This window comes from Mastomys coucha, unplaced genomic scaffold (genome assembly GCF_008632895.1).
Source record: "Mastomys coucha isolate ucsf_1 unplaced genomic scaffold, UCSF_Mcou_1 pScaffold21, whole genome shotgun sequence".
NCBI lineage: Eukaryota > Metazoa > Chordata > Mammalia > Rodentia > Muridae > Mastomys > Mastomys coucha.
Window position 1 is genome coordinate 37,411,994 of NW_022196904.1, and position 20,949 is coordinate 37,432,942.

The following is a 20,949-nucleotide window of genomic DNA, read 5'->3' on the forward strand; positions in this document are numbered from 1 at the left end:
CACACACACACACACACACACACACACACACACACGTCCCCATCCCAATACTGGAAGGGCATTTCGGAACCTTGAGGAAGGGGTGGCTGCTTGGGTCTGGGTGCCGGTCACTGGACGCCCTCAAGGTCCTTGGCAGGGGTATTAATAGCAGACTCATAGCTCTGAGGTGGGAGGGGAAAGCGAGAGGAGAGAGGGATAGCCAGGCATGGGAAGACTGATGCAGGGAGGGGTATAGAGAAGGTGAGGTGGAGAGACTGACAGAGGTGGGATTCAGCTATGCGCAGCTGGGGACAGGGTAATGTGTCAGAGAAATGGGAGCCTTGGGTGGTTTTGAGGTGTAGAAACCCAGGAAAGGGGCAGAGAGAGAGAGCACGCGCGGGAGAGCAGATGGAAGACAGTCCCTGAGGAACAAGGGGGGCAGAGACATTTGGTTTGCATGCATCCAAACCCCTTCCCTCCTTGAGGTCCCTGGCCAACTTTCCCTGCCCTAGATTGAAGGGGGCCATATCCCCACCCCCACCCCTGCACCCCTGCCCCAGCCTTACCTTTTCATGACCCTGTTCTTTGGGTGAAATTGCTGGGGGGCCAGGACCAGAACCAGCGTCCAGAGACCCAAAGATTCCGTGGAGTGTTGAGGAGCTGGTTGGGGGCCAGGCCCAGGGCGGCAGCGAGGCAGCAGCAGCAGCAGCAGCAGCAGCAGCACAGGCGGCAGTGGCGCGGACCTTTTGCCTGTCCCGGTTCTGTCCCTCCTCTTCTTGGTCCTGCCCTGCCCTGTCCCCCAAGGTTGCGGCCACCAGACTAGGCGAGGATGAGGCTACACATGTTGCGCTGGAAGTTGGGCCCTGGACATTGCGGAGGCTGTCGGGGTGTCCTCTTGCGGCCTGACCCCATGGGGATCCCCCTCCACCCACCTGGGGTGCCCCCCTCTGCCGGCTTCAGTCCGGGCTCCTCCCCTGGCTGGCATGTCCCATTACCTCTCCCTAGCTTATTGGCACCCCCTTTGTGCTCTCAGCACCCCCTCCCTTGTCTCTGTCTGTCTGTCTGGGTCACCTCTGAAGCCAGTGGCTCGTGTGTATGTTTTATAAGGAGCGTGAAGCTGCCTATCAGGGGAACTGCTTGCCCATTCCTTGCTTGGCCACCTCCAGAACCTCCCCCCCACTTTGGTGCCCCCACTCTCAAGCACAGGCAGAAACACACATGCAGATGCTCACACACAGAATCTCACTTCCCCGGGATTCCCCCTCAACACCCCCGGAGCTTGATGAGGGAGACACACACACACACACACACACACACACACACACGCTTGCGCAGGGCCCCAGCATGGGCGTGTTGTCGCTCTCAGTGGCTGTTTGGACAGACAGGAGGACACAGGCATCCGGGGACACACAGACACTCGGCTGGATGCAGGCAGGAGGTACAGAAACCAGGTGCACATCATCCATCCAGGTTTGGAGGATCAGGGAACTGATTGGGGGCTGTGAGGTGCAGGCAGGAGGCTCAGGGTCGTCCAGACAGACAGACCCCTCCTCCCTCAGCTCCGCCGCTGCAGCCCTTACAGACACACCCCCCCCCACCAGCCAGCCTGACACCAAGGCACACATCCTCACCTAGAAGATGGCTGTAGCACGAGAGACCTCTGGGGGCCAGGCGGACCCACCCAGGTTGATACCCCTCAACAGGGCGCTGCTGGCCGTGGAGGCTGCGGGCGCAGGCGGAGGGTGGCTGGTGGCAACGGCAGCAGCGGCCGCGGCTTGCAGGAGCCAGAGCGGGAGGGACTCGCACATTCGCTGTTCTCGCACACTCACTCAGGATGCGATTAACATTCAGTCCCCGTCCCTCCCTGCCAGGAGACCCACAGCCCCCCCTTCTTGGCTTCCCTAGGGACCCCTCCTCCCATTAGGTCTGAGGGAGGGGGCCCAGTCCTTACCCCATTTCAAAGCCACTGTTTTCCTCATGGGACATGGGACTGAGGGGCTGCGATGAAATGGGCAGAAGCAGAAGTAGATGGACAAGGACACTGCCTGGTACAGACAGTTTGAGACCTAGAGAGAGGGCTGGGGGTCACTGCCACTTGCCCCTTCCCTCTTCTGCATGTCAACATCCACCATACTAAGACCCATCCTGTGAGTTTTATGGCTGCAGAGACAGGATGCATGCTGACTGTCTATCTTGGAGCCAGGAGTGTAGACTCCCTTATCCCTTGGACCCAGATGTCCAGATGCCAGCCCACTTCCCTCATACCCCAGAGACTAGACCCTAGTTCTTCTCCCCTAGACTGATGGGGCTGGATCCCAGTCCTTCCACCTCAGACTGTAGCTCTCCCCTTAAACCCATGGGGCTAGGCTCCCAGTTCCCTCCTCCCTCAGACCTAGATGTCCATACTCGGCGCTTCTCTCTCAGGCCTAGGGGTCCAGACTCTGGCACTATTTTCTGTGACCCAGCCATCCTCCCTCTAAACCAGGGGTCCAGACTCTCCCTGGATTCCAAGCTTTGGATCTCCTGTTTCAGATTTGGGGTCCAGTGCCTGGTCCTGTTCTCTCAGAACCAGAGCCCTCCTTTCTCAGACCACAGGTTCTCCCTTAGTCCTTCTCGCTCAGACCTGGGAGCCAGATCTTGAGAAAGTTCTTCATTGAGGGACCACCTGATCAGTGAGGAACTAGCCTCTCACAGCTGTGAGTACTCAATTCCCCGGAGGAAAACTGTCTCCTGTGTCACAGACACAGTAATCCTAAACCACAACCCTACCTTTGAGGTCCTGAGGTCCCATAAAGTCACCTGTCCATCTTGCCTCTGGCAAGACAGTCCTTAGTATCTGTAACATTGGGAGGAGTGTGCTTCAGGATTCTTGGGTCCCTGAGAATGGAAGCTGGATGTGGGAGAAGAGAGAGGGAGAATATGAATGTGTAGAGGGGCTGGGACCTAGGCCTATAGCAGTCGTATAGATTTCTGCCCTCATGCCCATGATGGGAGCCCTGCTTCGAGTGACCTAAGATCGGGGAGGACACAGGTCATGATGACTGTTTCTGAAAGAGCCAGGACCGGACATTTTGTGTTTTAGAAGGAGGATGGGGTTATGGGTATACACTCCCAGGTCAGAATGTTGAGCAATAAAGTGATTATTGGGGATAGGATTGTAGAGGCAATAGTAGGCTCAGTCTGGATCTCCAGGTGTGTGCCAGTGGGGCCTGGGTCTTCTCACTGAATGGGACTAGAGATCATAGACAAAGCCAGAAGTCCACCCTCTTAATCTCAAGGATTATTGTTGTTACTATTAATATTAATAATTTGTGCAGGAATAGACTGTCACTGTGGAGCTCTGGGCCTGGAACTGGGGGTCCCTCTGCTTCATCCTTCCAGTACTAAGATTACAGGTTACGCTATCACCCAAGGAAGCACTAGGATCTTTAGATTCAGAACTCAAACTGCAGGATTCTTGCGTAAGGGCAGAGGTTAGACGAACTCTCTACAGTTCCCTACTAAAGAGAAGGCACCTGGGAATGTGGGACCCTAAAGACCCAACAATTAATAGAAGGGCTTATTCGGTACGACTCTGCAAGGCAGGTGGCAGGCGCCAGAGGGCGCCAGACAGTCAACCCGCCCTTGGGGTGGCGCTCTAGCCCAGACTCCTCCCTTCCCACCTCGGCCCTCCTCCCTTTTCTCCCAGCCAGCTTTACCACCAGCTCCGGCCTCAGCTCACCTTCCGGAGCCCCTTGCCCGGAGCTGAGCTACCGAAGGGCTTCCCTCCCGCCCTCAACCCAGCAGCACCGCAGCTCCGGGCCGCAGCCCGGCCGGCCAGCCTCCCCCCAGCTCAGCCCTGCCCGAGTTCCCCAGTCATGAACCTCTTCCGATTCCTGGGAGACCTCTCCCACCTCCTAGCTATCATCTTGTTACTGCTCAAAATCTGGAAGTCCCGATCGTGTGCGGGTGAGAGCCCCCCCCGCGGAGAGGGGGCGGGAGCGGGCCGCCCTGGGGCACCGGGAAGGCTGGAGCTCGGCAGGTCAGAGTCCTCCCGGACTGCCTGCTGGGGAATCACTCTTCTAGTTCTAGGGTCACCAGGGGGTCAGCTCCTTTCCCTAGACTAAGGGGTACACATAGTTTGGTGGGGGTGGCTTCAGGCGCTCAGTTCAGCCTTCTGCAGCACCCTTTGGGACAACTATGGGTGTTCCGGGCTGGGAACCAGGAGCCATGGCAGGCGGGGAGGTGGTTGGGAGTTGGTGACGTGGACTGTGGAAGGCCAGGAAGGGAGCCGGAGGAAGGTGACCGATTGGGAGGCTGAAGTCAGGCAGGGCTCTCCCTAGGTCCCAATGTAGGTCTAGACTGTCAGAGGAACCTGAAGGAGACGCAAGTACCGGCGAGGCCTACCCTGGGATGGAGCCTCGGTCTGTAGTATTTTTGGGACCGGCTGCCCCCTGGCTGTGGATGGTGGGAAAGGGCCGTGCTCAGGCTTAAAGGCCTTTGGGGATCGCTGTGTTCAAGAGCTCCAGCCGGCTGGCCCATGGGCTGCATGCTAGTTTAGCCTACCTCCAGCTCCCTGCATCCTACCCCTCGTTCTCTGTCTCAACCAGGCATTTCAGGGAAGAGCCAAGTCCTGTTTGCTGTGGTGTTCACTGCCCGATATCTGGATCTGTTCACCAACTACATTTCACTCTACAACACCTGCATGAAGGTAGAGTTGCAGTCAGCCCCTTGTGGCAGGGTTCCAGGCCAGGGATCAGGGAGGAGTCACTAAAGAGGCTTGGGCCTAGACATATGGTTTGAGGGAGGTGGGCTGGGAACATGATTTCTCACTCACAACCTGAGTGAGGCCTTACCTGTGAGCTGAGGTGCTCTGTTACCCTCTTGACAGGTGGTCTACATAGCTTGTTCCTTTACCACGGTGTGGATGATCTACAGCAAGTTCAAAGCTACTTATGATGGCAACCACGACACATTCCGGGTGGAGTTCCTCGTTGTTCCTACTGCTATTTTGGCGTTCCTGGTCAACCATGACTTCACCCCTCTGGAGGTAGGTTTCTGCTGGGACTGTGTAGAGGCTGGGCAGGGGCAGAGCACCTGACAGCAAGCCCTGTCAGGTGCCTCCCTCTTCATAGTTTGTTGAGGCTTCCTCATTCGGGAGCTACATGCTCAGCCTAGGTTCGTGGTAGCACAGCGAACACAGTCACAGTACTGCATCCCATGTGCTGCTGAGTAGTTCATGTACGCTGGTGGGCTAAGTTTGTGTAGAGTGGCACCCCTTAAGTCATCTGAGTGTCCAGTAAGAACTGGGCTGTGAGGGTTGGGGATGGCAAGCGGAGCTCTGGAGTGAGACCACTTGAATTTAAATCCCAGATCCACGCCATATTTTTAGTTGTTTTTTTTTTTTTTTCTCCCAGGAAATAAATGTTGGAGATAAAAGTCTAGGGCCTTGCGCCTGTGAGGCCTGTGCTTTGTTCTCGAGCCACTGTCAACCACTGGTTTTCTGAGACAGGGGCTGCCCTAGAATTTACAATCCTCTTGCTTCATTGCTTGGATTATAGCTGTACGTCACCTCCCCTGATTGGGAGCTCCTATTTCTACTAGAATGACTTCAGCCTGTGACGTGTCTTTTCTTTGCCTCAGTTTCCCCATTGTAAAATTCGTCATGAGAGGGTCACTGAGTTCAGGGTTGCCTGTTGGTTATATGCAGAGACTCTGGAGCTGTGGTATAGGGATTGGAGCTTGCTTCTTAACTGGACGGTGGTGGGGCTGTAGACCAGTGTACACCTGGGTTTTTTATAAAATTGGGAAACAAAGGGCCGGAGAGATGGCTTAGCCACAAAAGGCTAACAGCAGGACATGCAACCAAAAGGACAAGATGAAGGCAGTTCCTGCCTTCTGTAAGGTGCAGGATGGAGCCTCGGCCCTGTGCACAGCTGAGCGCTCCAGCCCTCAGTTAATGTGTTTGGAGTAGTCTGACTTTAGATAGAAAGGACCAATCAGCATTTTCTGAGGACCTGGCTAGTCTGTATATGGTACTTCCACCTCCAGGTGGGGGCTGTTTTGATTTTTTAACTCTTTGGTGTTTTGGTTGGGTCTGTATGTGTTCAACTCATGCCTCATGGACTGGTGGAAATCATCAGCTGGAATTCCTTCCCTTTGCAGCCCACTCCCATCTTACAGGGGAGTCAGCCCTGGATGGTCATATAGGCTGAGGTTTTTCAACAGAAGCTGAAGTTTGGGAGTCCTCGGCAGAGATCTAGCTTTAATGTTATAGCCACATATTCAAGATACATTCCTTTTTCTTTCTCTCTTATTAAGTCTCCATAGAGAGTGTCAAAAATTACTAGTGCTAGTTGTCATGATGGGGTATTGGGAAAAAAATTTGTTTTTTTCTTTCTTGGTGTTTTTGAGATGAGATTTCTCTATAGCCCTGGCTGCTCCATAGACCAGACCAGGCTGGCCTCAAACTCTAGAGATCTGCCTGCTTCTGTTTCCTGAGTTTAAGTGCTGGGATTAAAGGCATACTCCACCCCCACACCAGGAGAAAAGTTTTCAATTAGCAATAATTGCACCTTGGATAAACTTCATTGACTATGATATTGCCACTGTGCAAAGCTCAAATGTATTAGTAAAAGCACTGTGCAGGCTAAAGTCAACACAGGCTCACTGGCCCCCTGAAGCACCAGAGGGAGGGTGGCTGTTGTGCTGGGAGCCCAGCTAGACCCTGACTGCAAATGTGCCACTACCACTGAGCTGCCTGGGCATTACCTAAACCATTGATTTATTCCCTACCACAGCCAAGTTGGGGTTACTAGACTCAATTTCCAGGTTGGGAGACTGACTGAGGTGGGATAGGCAGAGAGGGTGACCGTCTTCTGTTTTCTGAGTCTACGCTAGTAAATAGTACATTCTAAGGGGGGAAAAGAACTTTTAAGACAAGATTTTGCTGTGTAGGCCAGAATGGCCATCAGTTTAAACGGCCTCCCAAGAGCTGAGATTACAAGCCTGTACCACCGTAGCTCTCCGGGTGCCTTCTCTGGGGCAGAAGCAGATAGATCTCAGTGATTTCCAGGCCAGCCAAGAATACAGAGTGAGACCCTGTCTCCAAAATGAATGAATGAATGATTAATAATAAAAATAAAGTTCAGATTCGGGGCTAGAGACAGCTCAGTAGTTAAGAGTGTTCCCTGAAGAATTTGGTCAGTTTAGGTTCGGGGTCCTACGCTTTTTTTCTGTGCTACACAGGCACCCTGTGTATATGTGGCCTTCACTTATACAGACATACACATAAATAAAAATAAAAACAGATCTTAAACAAATTCATGGGTCTGGAGAGAAATGATTAAGAACGTTTTCAGAACCATGTAGTTAAGTTTTTAACATACACATATATATTCGATCCCAGTCATCTCACTCCAGGTCCAGGGGACCCAATACCCTTTTCTGACCTCTGTGGTACCAGGTATGAACATAACATTCATACACATTAACTTAAAAAATTTAGCTGATCCCGGCAGTGGTGACACACGCCTTTAAACCCAGCACTCGGGAGGCAGAGGCAGGCAGATTTCTGAGTTTGAGGCCAGCCTGGTCTACAGAGAGTTCCAGGACAGCCAGGGCTACACAGAGAAATCATGTCTTGAAAAAACAAACAAACAAAACAACAACAAAAATTTAGCTGAGCATGGTGGTTCATGCTTTTAATCCCAGCACTCAGGAAGCTGAAGCAGGTGGTTCTCTTGGTTAAAGGACAGCCTGGCCTATGTGAGTCTGTTCTCACTGTCTGTCACTCTTTTTCATACATACATACAAAATAAAGAAAAAGAAAAAAAAACACAGTAGCACACATGAAGTAAATCTAAAAATATTTAAAAAATAATTGAGATAACACATAAAAGTACAACAGGCCTTTATATATATGTGTGTGTATATATATTGTATATATATATATATATATATATATGTTGTACTTTGTCTCCCAGGGTCACCCCAGGGATGAGAGCTGAGTGCTGATCAGCCTAATGGATATATTTCTTGAAAGGCTGCCTGGAGGAGTCTGGATAGTCAAGGGAATAGGACTGGAGTCCTCCTGCTGGGAGTGGGTCCTTAGTCCTTGGGTCCTTGGTTTGCTCATATGTATAATGAGGATTATGGCTGGAACCACCTTGAAATATTAAGGCTGAAGCCAGTTAGTGTCCCATGGTATAGGAGAGGTTTCTGGGTTGTTATGGGCATGTCCTGCCTTTCTCACTTCCTTCCTTTAAACCAAAACAACTGGGGAGAAGCCACAGCTGCCACCTGTCTTTGTTCTCTGAGGGGAGGTTTCAGGTATGTTGTTGATCGTGTACCCCAGGTGGGACTTTCAGAGAGCAGGCCTTCACGGAGGCTGTGATGACCTGGTCATCAAGGCGGCTGCCTGTGCTTCCTTAAGGGTGGCCTATGTTGGACATGGGCATCCTTTGTAACTACTCACTCTAGGTGACTCATCGCCTCCCTAGTTCAGGAGCTGTGTCTGATAAGACACAGGTTCCAGGCCTCATAAGATTCACAGAAAGGAGCCCTGACAGGATGACGTGCCATGTACAGTGGACTAACTAGCATGTAGTGATAACAGCAGGTTCCTGGGTACAGTGCCAGCCTGGGCTATGTAGTCGGCTCCCAGGCTATAACAAACTCTTTCAAAAAGTAAACAAAGAGGCCAAGTTTGATAGAACATGCCTTTAGCCCCAGCACTTGAGAAGCTGGAGGCTCTCTGTGAATTCCAGGCCAGCCAGGCTATGTAGTAATACCTTGTCGCAAACAACACAAAACAAAACAAAACAAAACAAAACAAGGGTGTAGGAGAGGTGGTGGTTCAGTGGTTGATCACTTGTGTTGGGTTTGGTAGGTTTTTTTTTTTTTTTTTTTGGTATTTCAAGACAAGGTCTCTCTGTGTAGCCCTGGCTATCATGCAATTTGCTCTGTAGACCAGGCTGACCTCAGATGTGGAGAGTTCTGCTTCCTGAGTGCTGGGATTAAAGCATGTGCCACTTCATGTACTGATCTTTACAGAAGACCTGGTTGGCTTCAGCTCCTAGCACATAGCAGCTGACAACTGCCTGAAAGTTCATTTCCAGGAAATCTGATATGCTCTTGTCCTGAGCACATGTGGTACACACACATATACTCTGGTGCACACACACGTGCACATAAGTAGGGCTGGAAAGATGGCTCAGTCATAAGCACTTGCTGATATTCCAATGCTGGGATTAGATTCCCAGCACCACATGGTGGCTGCAAGTCTCCTGTTAACTCCACTTCCTGATGTTCTTTCTCTTTTGGTCTCTGCAGGTACCATGTGGGGCACAGATACATATGCAAGCTAAACATACATACACATAAACTTTGTCTTAAACATTTTTATGTGTGCAGGTGCCTTCGAGTTTTCATTGCTGTGAAGAGACACCATGACCAAGTCAACTCTTATAAAGGACAAACATTTAATTGAGGCTGGCTTACAGCTTCTGAGGTTCAGTCCTTTATCTTCAACTCCTTTGTGTGATCCCTTCAGTCCTGGGCTTTCACCAATGGCCCTCCATGGCCTCTCACAGTGCCAAGCCTCAGCTGCTGCTCCTCATGAGACCCTTCATGCCTTCATCAAGGCAGAAAGCATGGTGCTAGAAAGGTGCTAAGAGTTCTATGTCTTGATCCAACTGCAGCCAGGAGAGGACTGTCTTCCAGGCAGCTAGGAGGAGGATCTCAAAGGCCACCCTTACAGTGATAAACTTTCTCGAACAAGGCCACACCTCTTAATAGTTGCCACTCCCTGGGCCTAGCACATTGAAACCACTACATTCCACTCCCTGGCCCCATAAGCTTGTTAAGACATATGAGTCTATGGGGGCCATGCCTAGCCATAGCAATGCAAAATACAGTTGTCCAACTTCAAAAGTTCCACATTCTATATAACATTCTCAACAATGTTAAAAGTTCAAAGTCTTTTCTGAGACTCATCCAATCACTTGACTATAATCCTGACTCTAATCCCCTATAAAATCAAAATTAGAAAGCAGATCACATACTTCCAACATCACAGGATATACATTACTACTCCAAAATGTCATAGTGAAGAAATACTGGACTGAAGCAAGATCAAAAAAACCAGCTGGGCAAACTCCAAACTCCACATCTCCATGTCTAATGTCAAAGCACTCTTCAGATCTCCCACTCCTTTCATCTTTGTTGATGGCAAAAAACTACTTTCTCTTTGGCTGGTTCCACTCCCTATTAGCAGCTTTCCTCAGAAGGTATTCCATGGCATCTCAAACATCTTGGTGGTACACACCTCCAAGGCAACTTCAGTTTGGCAGTATGTGTTCCAATGTCTGGGATCCACACATAATCTTCTGGGCTCCTCCAAAGGGCTTGGGTCACATCTCCAGCTCTGTCTTCTGTAGCACTGTAGGCTCTGGTTGACTCCACTCTACTGCTGTTGCTGTTCTTGATGATCATCCCATGGTACTAGCATCTTCAATACATTGGAGTCTTCTGCTGCAACTAGGCTTCACCAATAGCCTCTCATAGACTCTCTTCATGGTGCCAAGCCTCAACTCCTTTGTGTGACCCCTTCAGTCCTGGGCCATCAACTGCAGCTGAGACTGCACTTTCACCAATGGCCCTCCATGGCCTCTCACAGTGCCAAGCCTCAGCTGCTCTTCATAACCCCTTCAGGCCTTCAAAACCAGTACCACCTAGGTGATTCTTACCCAATTCTAGCTACCAGCACGAGGTACAACCTTGGCTGCCTCTGGAACACAGCTTCTTTGTGCTCTCAGAAAACACTTCCCAGAAGATTTCTCCTTGGTGATGCTGGTCTTTTCCTAATTTCTTAGCTCCAGCTAACCAGCATCAATTGTCCCAGTAGTCCTTTCTACTCTTGACTCTAAAGCCAGAGCCACATGGCCAAAGCTGTTGAGTTCTGCTGCTTGCTGGAGCTGAAACACGCTTATTCTTTTTTTGTTTTTGTTTGTTTGTTTTAAAACAATTATTTTATGTATATGAGTACACTGTAGCTGTCATTAGACACAACAGAAGAGGGCATCAGATCCCATTACAGATGGTTGTGAGCCACCATGTGGTTGCTGGAAATTGAACTCAGGACCAGCAGTTAGTGCTCTTAACTCTTAGCTCTCTCTTCAACCTGGCCCTTATTCTATTAACAGCTTTCTGTTTTCCAACTCCCTCACTGTCTAAGCTTGGCTGTCTTGGAACTTACTCTATAGATCTCTATACCTTGAGATCTGAATGGCTCTGTCTCCTGAATGCTGGGTAAAGGAATGCCTGGATTTAAGCTTTTCTTTACCTGGAACTTGCTTTGTACCAGGCTGACCTCGAACCTAGAGGTCTGCTTGCCTCTGTCTCCTGGGATTAAAGGTGTGTACCACCATGCCTGAACCTCAGCTTTTCATTATAGATCTTAAGTTGAAAACAGAGTAGCCATCATAATCCATCCCTTGTCAATTTGACACATAGTCCTATCTCCTTATGTCCAAGTGAAAAAAAACAATAATGATGTCATAATAATGTCTAACATGACCTAACTCTCCCTCAGACAACTACACATGCATAAGTCTAGCTGGGTGGGATCTTGCCCTGAGGTCATCGTTCCCTTAATTCCATTTCATATCCTTCTTGAACACAGGATTTATTAGCCTCATTCCACTTCTGTGCCTCTTTACTCTTTGAACCATACATTTTGTATGTTTCCCTTCTAAGCTTGCTACACTTGATCAAATGGTCTTCAAGATAGAAAACCAGAAGGCAAGTCTCTGCTGGGCATTTCAGAGACTTCCTGTGTTAATGCAATTAATTGAAATCTCTTTACCTTAGCCCCAGGTAGACTCTTCAGACAAGGGCAAGAAGGAACATTCTTCACCAGACCATCCTAAGAGTCATCTTTAGAGTTCCAGTCCCCCTCAGCACCACTGCCTTCCACATTCCTACTAGCATGGCCCATTGTGTCCCACTTACAGCATTCCATGGCTTTCCAAGTCCAAAGTCCTAAAATCCACATTTCTCCAAACAAAAGTGTGGTCAGGCCTATCACAGCAAGACCCCAGTCCCTGGTACCAACTTCTGTCTTAGTTAGGGTTTGCTGTAAACCATGACCAAGGCAGTTCTTCTAAGGACAGCATTTAATTGTGGCTGGCTAACAGGTTCAGAGGTTCAATCCATTATCATCAAGCTGGGAGCATAGCAGCATCCAGGCAGGCATGGTGGGGAGGAGCTGAGAGTTCTACATTTTGATCCAACTGCAGCTAGGAGGAAGGGTCTCAAAGCCCACCCCAACAGTGACACATTTCCTCCAGCAAGGCCACACCTCCTAATAATGCCACTCCTTGGCCCAAGCATATTCAAACCACTTCAGTGAGTGTTTTACCTGCATGTATGTCTGTGCAGTGCATATACACCTCATCCCCACAGGCCAGAAGAGGCTGTTGGGTCTCCTGAGACTAGAGTTACAGTTGTGAGCTGCCATATGGGTGCTGGAACCAAAACCAGGCCCTCTAGATATGCAGCCGGTGCTCTTAATCACCAAGCCGTCACTCCAGCCCCATATTTTTTAAATTGTAAATAAAACAAATAATCCAAAATGGCAAATTGTCATGAGTCTTGGAGGAAGAATGTCCAAGGTGGCCTTTTCCAGGAAGTGACTGGCTGCTGAGGTTGGGAGGGCTCAGCGGGATGATATGCTGGGGAAGAGCAAGTGCAAAGGCCCTGGGGCAGGAGGAAACTTGGTCTGTGCTGCCCAGAGAGAGAGGGAAGAGAGGGAAAGGCCTGGAGTCTAGATTTTATTCTGAGTAGTAACAAACCACCAAGGAATTTTAAGCAAGGGAATAACTATGTTTCCTTGTGTAGCCTTGGCTGTCCCACTCAGCAGACTAGACTGGCCTTAAACTTAGAGATCCACCTGCCTCTGCTTCCTTATGAGAGTAGGAAAGGATCTCCATTGTAGAGACAGGAAGAGGGGTGGGGTTGGGTGCCTTTTGCTCTCAGGAGATGTACATGAAAAGCACGCATGAGCTTGAGCTCCAGTCAAGCTCCCAGCTCTGCTGCTTATGACTTTGTGGTCCTGGAAAAGGGTCTGTCATCTCAGGCTTTAGTTAGAGGGCTGTGGTGAGAGTAGAATGATGGCCTGGTGGTGTGGCTGCTTGTCCTGTGATGCTAACAGTGCTTCATCCTGTCCCTTACCTCTGCAGATCCTCTGGACCTTCTCCATCTACCTGGAGTCAGTGGCTATCTTGCCACAGTTGTTCATGGTGAGCAAGACAGGTGAAGCGGAGACCATCACCAGCCATTACCTGTTTGCACTGGGTGTCTACCGCACACTCTATCTCTTCAACTGGATCTGGCGCTACCACTTCGAGGGCTTCTTTGACCTCATCGCCATCGTTGCTGGCCTGGTCCAGACAGTCCTCTACTGCGATTTCTTCTACCTCTATATCACCAAAGGTAGCTGGGATGCAGGGCTGAAAGGGGTCTGCTCTCTCCCCACCCTGTACTCCATGGGCCCAGGGTCTGCTTATTCCTAAATATCACTTGAGGGATGGGGCTTCCTTTCCTGGCTTCTGGGGTCCCACCATCCTCTATTTAGACTAAACCCTGCCTCCCTGAGGCTCAAGTTTTGACTCTCAGGGAAGGTTAGCACAGGTGAAGACCAGGCAAAGCCCAGTGAGAGTCATGAATTCTCACTGTGTGAACTTCTGAGTATCTGTTGTGTGTAGGGCTTAGCTGTAGTGGAAACGGTATCGAGGCCCATCCTCCCTTAGATCCTACTGAGGAGGTGGCACATGAACTGTAAGGGAAGGCTCTAGCCATGAGAGGAGCACTGACTGGATGAAGGCAGGTGTGCATTCTTGGGGTGATGAGTTTTAACCAGGGCCTATGGGCATCTTAAAGTGACGTTTAGGCAAAAACCTAAAGACCGGGAATCAGTATGTGAAGGAAAGAGGCAATAACGCCAGATCCGTTATCCCTGCACAGAGGAGGCTAAGGCAGGATTGTGTTGAATTTCAGGCTAGCCTAAGCATCACAAAAACACAAAGAGTCTGGGACAATCAAGACAAGAGCTTGGAGTTCAGGTTGTTCTCAGGCCCAAGAATTAAGGCTTGGAACGTTGGAAGGGGTAGGTAGTCTTTGCTAGTCAACCCTGCTAGTCTGTTTGCCCCTTTATGTAGTGATCCTGGTTTCTAGTCAGTACTACTGACAACAAAGCGTGCTCGTGGTCGTCTCTGCTCAGGCCTTCTAACAAGGTCATGATTCTAGTTCCACCCCTGGTTGATCTAGACTCAACCTAGCAGTTCAGGATGCAGAGTTCTGGGGTTCTCTCTCCTTGTACAACTCACAGCGGACCTTGCTCAGGGTGGGAGGTGCTCCTCTGTAGGGTGGAAGGTAAGGCCCACCTTGTCTGTCTCTCTCTCTCTCCACAGTCCTAAAGGGGAAGAAGCTGAGCTTGCCGGCATAACCCTGGCCTCACCAGCCTTCTCCGAAGCAGGGCAGGAGGCAGAAGAAGGCTGCTGGAGACCACAAGCCTTCCCATCCAGAGTTGACTTTGTAAATAGCTCACTTCTCCTGGCTCCCACCCCTCCAGCTGGGTTTCGGGGTCCATGGAAGACCCCTCTCCTGGGGAGCTCAGGATCTGAGCTGTTTGTAGCCTTTTGCCTTTTAGAGAAGAAAAACAAAAAACAAATCTTTCCACTATTTAGTTTTTGATTCTGATGACTTTTTTCTCTTCTACCTGGCCCTGATTTTTTATAAACTGTGTTTTGAGTGTTCTCTGGATCAGGGCCAGGGGAGGTCGACTCCCTTCTCCAAGATCCCACCCCAGCCCCATGGTTGCCAAACACTACGTCTGCCAATGTCTGCCTGCCCACCTGGCTATGACTACGATGCTCCCTACATGTTCCTGGATTGGTGGTAAGAAGAAAGGAAGTTAAGGAGGGTCTCCTAATTTTTCATGATTTTTTTTTTTCTGCAGAATTTGTTAGCTTTTTGTGTGGGGGAGGGAAGGGAGGGTTGTCCTGTTTTTGATAAATTAGGGGAAGCTATGGGCTTAGGCAAAGGAAAGAGGCTGGCTGACCCAGGTGGTGACCCAGACTACACTCTAACACCATGTTTTTGTACAGAATTTGATGGCTGATTCTTTGTTCTCTTGAAATAAACCAAGGAGACTGTCTTTCTCTTTGCTGTTTCCTGCCTGCTTTGGTTTGCACCGAGCCTGCTCTACTTTTGCATCATGGACCGTCTGGGGATAATCAGCAATCTAGAGAGAGCAGGAAGATGAGAAATGGGGTTCCCAGGTCTCTCCAGTGTACCTTGATGCCTTGAGGTTCTGCAGGGAAGAGGCTGGGGGACTCTGAGTCTTTGTTTAGTATAGAAGCTTACATATGACTGTCCAGACCTACCCTAACCACCACAGAGGGCCTTGAAGACCAATGCATATCCTAGCCCATGGATGAGACAGCCCCCATCCTTCTCCAATTGGCATTTACAAAAAATTTGTTTTATGTATATGAGTATTTTGCCTGCATGTATGTATATGTACTGTTTGTCCACAGAGGCCAGGAGTGGCTGTCAGATCCTCTGGAACTGAAGTTAAGACAGTTGTGAGCTGCTATGTAGGTGCTGGGAATTGAACTCAGGTCCTCTGCAAGAGCAGCCAGTGAGTGCTCTTAATGGCTGGACCACCTATCCAGACATACTCCAAACCTCGCATTTTTATACTGTTTAACAAAAATGAAACAAAAAAAGGTTGATAGCTTTTAAAACGAGATCTTTATACTACAGTCTGGATTTCTGGCCCCTTTAAAAGAAGTCGGTCAATTCAGCAGTGGTGGTCGTCATTCAGATGGCAGCAGATGGCTGAGACTGAGTAGATGGGACGCCTGCATTTGCCACGGCACTAGTTCTTGCCCATGAGCTGTTACCATTTATTATTGGGCTGATAATGAGTATGGTTTTACTCATAGAGTTAAAAAGCAAGTGAAAGCTGGGCATGCACTGGAGAGGCAGAGGCAGGCAGATCTGTAATTTGAGGCCAGCCTGGTCTACAAGGTGAGTTCCAGAACAGCCAGGGCTACAAACAGAGAAACACTGTCTCGAAAAACCAAAACAACAGAACAAAAACAAACAAACAAACCCAACAAAACAAAACCCACAAATGATGGGCTCCACACCTAGCCTTTTCCGACTTCCCATCTCTGCCTGGCTCTTGTCAGTGGCACCATAAGTTTTTGTTTGTTACAGTGCCAGGGAACAAATTCTGGGCCTTGTATGCATCCTAGGCAAGCAGTCCTTCACTGAGCTCGGCCCCAGCCAGCATCTGGAGTTTAATCCTTGGTTCCATCTTCCTGTTTGTTCTTCGAGAACTTCCCGGTTCTCAGTTGTATCTGACTCCAGTTCTTTGGATGAGCTTCGGGGACTGGGACTAACTTTTCCAGAGGACTTGACATACCTCCATACCACACGGAGACTTTTATTTGGTTCTCAGCCCCATTTCAAAAATGAGAAAACTAAAGTATAGGATAAGTGGCAAAGATGAGGGACGGAGCTTGTTTCTGGATTTCTTGGCTTCAGAGCCCTTGTGTTTAACTACTGTGTGGTGTTTAGTGGTCCTTCTGTTAGAAGTTTTGCACAGAAGTCTGGTAGAACACAAGTGCATGGTGTAGGCAGGTCCCTGACTGCTCATCCCTGAATTGCCTTTTTGAATATGGTTTAAGAACCAATCCATCTAACAGAAATCACTTTAAAGATTGAAAACCTTCCACTCATGACAGCATAGAAGGCTCAGGCCCATTTCCCTGGGGGGAGGACCTATGTCAACTCCCCTGTCCTCTCCTCTGCATTGGACCAATGTTGTGTGGTTTCTGTGCCTGGCACAGAAAGCCCTCACAAAGGACATGGTGGAGCCTAAATTTGACCTTATAACTTGTATCTCTGTCCAGTTTGTAAATGCTCCGCAGGTCATGCCAACCCTTGTACAGGTTTGATTGTGTCAATTGTATATGTATGTCAGGGTCTCACATATCCTAGGCTGGCCTCAAATCCCTAAGTCTTGAACTTATGATCTTCCTGCCTCTGTCCTGAGAGACTGGATTATAGATGTATGCTATCACATCTGGTTTATGTGATGCTAGAGATTAAATGAACCCAGGGATTTGTGCATGCTGAGCAAGTAAACTACCAACTGAGTTACAGCCCTCGATCCCTTCTTTAGAAAAAGTCTGTCACCCACTAATTCACATACAAAAACCAAACCAAGTCCAAAAACAACAAAAAAAGATGTTTAGTTGTTCTAGAGCAACCACCAGAAGGATAGAGAGAGGTACTTCCTGTTGCTTGCTCATCTATGACACTTGACATGGCTGAACCAAGGTGAGCTGTGTTGTGAGGTAAGATACACAGTGGATTTTAATAGTGAGAATGGATATAAAGTACTGCATGGTAACTTTCAGTGCTGGGAATGTGGCACCCCTGTACTCCCAGTATTGAGGCTGGGGGATAGTAAGTTCCAGGCCAGCCTGAGTTACACAATGAGGCCTTGTTTTACAAAGAAAAAAAGAAAAGCTGAGTTTTCATATTGATTATACGTTGAAACAGTAACACATTGGATATATTAAGTTAAATGAAATATATTAAGTCAGGCAGTAGTGGCACACACCTTTAATCCCAGCACTTGGGAGGCAGAGGCAGGCAGATTTCTGAGTTTGAGGCCAGCCTGGTCTACAGAGTGAGTTCCAGGACAGCCAGGGTTACAGAGAAAACCCTGTCTCGAAAAATATATATATATATATATATTGACTTGTTGTCTTTTCTCAATAAAGCCTTGAGCAAGTTTCTGCATCCTTAGCCCCATGGTTGGGTGGTAGCACAAGGTAGCACCTGCCTGATCCCTCCTAGCAGGTCTGTGGCCTAGTGACCCTGGGGGATCTAGAGTAGACACACTTGCCTGTTTCCCAGGATAGCCTTTAATGTATTTGAAGACCCAGATCTCTCCTGAATCAGTCTCATTCATGGACTCTGCGCCCTGACTGACCCCTTACACACATTGCTGTTGACTGCCTTCATCTCTCTGGGGTAAAGAGCTTGGGCTGCTGGGCCAGCGCTGTACTCTTTCTCACGAGAAGGTGTTTTCTTTCTCAGACTCAGATGTAGCATGAGGCCCTTGTGCCTCCTCTTCAAGGTCAATGTTGGCTCAAGATGCAGGGAACATAGCAGGGCTTCCTGCTTGTGTCCACTTCTAACCTGCTCTCGGCAGGGTGATGGTGCTTGGGGGTAGCACAGAAATGTACTTATTGCAGGGGGTCTCCCTCCTCCTCCTCCCCCTCCCGCCCTCCTCTTCCTCCTCCTCCTCCTCCTCTTCTTCCTCCTCCTCCTCCTCTTCTTCCTCCTCCTCTTCCTCCTCCTCCTCTTCCTCCTCCTGCCACTCAAGGGATGAGAGAGGAACAGACAGGACAGGGTTGTTCAGAAACCCCTCAGAGGGGGCTATTTACTCATGGATATAGGCTGTTTAGCTGTCTGGCATCATAGCCAGGCGTGGGGCCTTTGGAGTAGTCATGTAGGGGGACAGGGCTGAGCTGCTGTAACTCAGACTGTTGGGGCCTGTGATGGGAGGGTTGGCAGGGCTAGTGGTGGATGACGGAGAGAAGGTGTTCAGCACCACACTACCCTCCTCCAGGGAGCGCTTGTAGGGGACTGGAGCCTCATCTCGGAGGTCCTGGAAGGCTAGGTAGGCCTGGAATATCTGTGGGCAGGAAAGGGCAGGATTTAAGTTGGCTAGGATGGGAAGGGAGGGCCTGGGACTGGCCTGGGGGTGCTGTGGATTGCTGTCTGCTTGTTGCCCAACTGTGCCCAGGATGGGGGATGCCTGAGGAAAGCAGGCTTAGAAATGACAGCAGAGGCCGAGGGAGAGTCCTGGCTCTAGTCACTAGATATACAGCCCTCCCAACCCACCCTAGAGTGGGGCCAGGGCTTGTCCTCACCCAGACAGGGACGGAGAAGAAAGAAAAGGCAATGGCTGCCTTGGCGCTGCTGTTCCCCAAGAGGAAGTGCGTGGACTTCGAATGCTGCCACTGGCTGGCTAGGAAGCAGAAGGCCACAAACCAGACACCTGCCCAGAGGACTGGAGGGGCAAGGAAAGAAGAGACCTGGAAGAGCATGCTGGGGCAGGGGCAAGGTGTGCTAGGGGTGGGGTAGAAAGTCCTGGGATACCCCCTGCTGCTGACCCAAATCCTCAAAGCACCCTTTCAGCTTCAACTTCATCAGAATCACAAAGGAACCCAGTTAGTTCCCTGTGGGCCAGCCACATCTCACATGCTCAGGAGCTATATGTGAAGGGGTTCTTCACACAGAAGGCCTTCCACTGCAGAGGTTCTCTGACAGAAGCAGCCTCTGTTCCTGAGCTGCTAAAAATGGCTCCTGGAGAGGGGCAGAGGGGCAGTGTCAAGAGGGCCTGAGGGTTGGGTATAGAGTGGGCTCAGAGTGCTGGGGAGATGGCCCGGTGGTTAAGAGCAATGGCTGCTCTTCCAGAGGGCCTGAGTTCAATCCCCAGTAACCACATGGTATGGCTCACAATCATCTGTAATGGAACCTGATGCCCTCTTCTGGTGTGTCTGGAAACAGCTACAGTGTACTTCTACACATAAAATAAATCTTTAAAAAAAAATTTAAGACTGGGTTTTCTGTGTGCCAATCTTTTTAGAGAGTAGGACAAGGAGGCTGTGCTCTGCTTTGAAGCATAAGGATTGCCATTCACAAGGAAGCAGTGGCTCAGTCACATGACCACCTCAGCCTCAGGTTTCCTTATACAATGAGAAGCTGGGCAGGGCTTAGCACCAGGGCTCTTAGGGCTGGAGGAAAGGAGGCACACACCTTGATGGTGTGCCTAACACTGGGAAGTGCCCAGCAGGTGTCCACACGACTACAGGCACCCCATATTTCATACTCAGAACCCCCTGCAAGGCAGAGTCTTTATCCTAGCTTTCATGAGGGTCCTTCATCAAATTCCTGCCACAAGGTGGGCTTTTCAGGTTATGTTTAGTGGGCTATAGAAATGAATGTGAGAGAAGAGCAACTTGGGCTAGAGGCAGAGAAGGGACAAGGACTAGAAGATGCTTCTGGGAGGAGCCATAGAGTCAGAATCTCACAGTGGGAGGACCATCAGGTACAGGTTTGGTGGGTGGCCCAGGACTGTGAGCTGTAGGTGCTGGGGAGGAGCCTGAGAGGGCTGAACAGAGGGTAGCTCTGCATGGTCCCTTGGAACTCACCAGCCAGAATGAAGTCCAAGAGCTGGAAGGCTGTCTTAAATCGGGTGCCTACGATGCAGCTCTCATGGGCATCTACAGCAAGGAAGACCAAGCAGCTGAGAAAGGACAGGAAGCCAGCTCCTACTGCAAAGCTACAGGCCACGTGGCTGCTGTTCAGGACGCAGAGGAGCTGAGGAGACTCTGTTCTGTTCTGGTAACCATCAGTTAGTAGAGAGGAAAAGATGACGAGGGAAAAGACCTGTGAGCCACAACAGAAAGGGTAGACATCAGTGCCCCTCCAAGATGCCCTTCCCTTTGGGTGGAAACCCTGGGGACTGTTCCAGTCTCAGAGCTCTGCCTTTCGCCTCCTTTTCTCCCTTTGGGCTCTGGCCTCATCGTTTCCCTACCTTCACCCCAGTGTCTCCTCTGCTCTTCCTGACCATGGTCCCCCAAGGTTTCCAGTGCCCCAGAGCTGTCCTAGCCCATCACCATGGCCTCCAAAGCTCTCCTGCTAACTTAATCTTTGTCCACTCACCCTTGCTTTGTTCCAGACTTTCCTGCCACCACTCTTATTTGGGGCACCCCCAGCCCCACTCTCCTAGCTCTTCTGTGTCCCTCTCCTCTCTCTTCCTGGCTCACAAATCCAAAACTCCACCCAACAGCTCTATCTGTGTTCAGCCCCAATTCATTTAAATTTTGTTTTGTT

The 20,949-nt window shown here is 49.8% G+C and overlaps 3 protein-coding genes and 1 pseudogene across 9 annotated transcripts in view; 1 reads left to right on the plus strand and 3 right to left on the minus strand.

Moving 5' to 3' along the window:
• Grin2d (glutamate ionotropic receptor NMDA type subunit 2D) overlaps positions 1-619 on the minus strand; it is a 39,597-nt gene extending 38,978 nt beyond the window's left edge. For 2 of the 3 annotated variants that reach the window (XM_031386660.1, XM_031386659.1), the window contains exon 1: positions 546-619. The gene's annotated coding sequence lies outside the window, so the exon portion shown is untranslated. The remainder of the gene's footprint in view (positions 1-545) is intronic. The other variant, XM_031386663.1, reaches the window with a different exon arrangement.
• Positions 620-3,506: 2,887 nt separating this feature from the next.
• Kdelr1 (KDEL endoplasmic reticulum protein retention receptor 1) lies at positions 3,507-15,180 on the plus strand. The gene is made up of 5 exons (XM_031386691.1): positions 3,507-3,927; positions 4,569-4,669; positions 4,850-5,008; positions 13,200-13,452; positions 14,430-15,180. Exons 1-5 carry the CDS (start codon positions 3,837-3,839, stop codon positions 14,462-14,464), a joined length of 639 nt encoding a protein of 212 aa, XP_031242551.1. The 5' UTR covers positions 3,507-3,836; the 3' UTR covers positions 14,465-15,180.
• LOC116104164 lies at positions 6,280-6,578 on the minus strand (annotated as a pseudogene).
• A 3,273-nt stretch (positions 15,181-18,453) lies between the features above and the next one.
• Syngr4 (synaptogyrin 4) overlaps positions 18,454-20,949 on the minus strand; it is a 10,649-nt gene continuing 8,153 nt past the window's right edge. For all 5 annotated transcript variants that reach the window (XM_031386686.1, XM_031386685.1, XM_031386690.1 and 2 more), the window contains exons 3-5: positions 20,265-20,502; positions 18,981-19,120; positions 18,454-18,742 (exon numbers count right to left, since the gene is read on the minus strand). In XM_031386686.1, the coding sequence (XP_031242546.1) occupies positions 18,509-18,742; positions 18,981-19,120; positions 20,265-20,502 (612 nt within the window). In that variant the 3' untranslated portion in view covers positions 18,454-18,508. The remainder of the gene's footprint in view (positions 18,743-18,980; positions 19,121-20,264; positions 20,503-20,949) is intronic.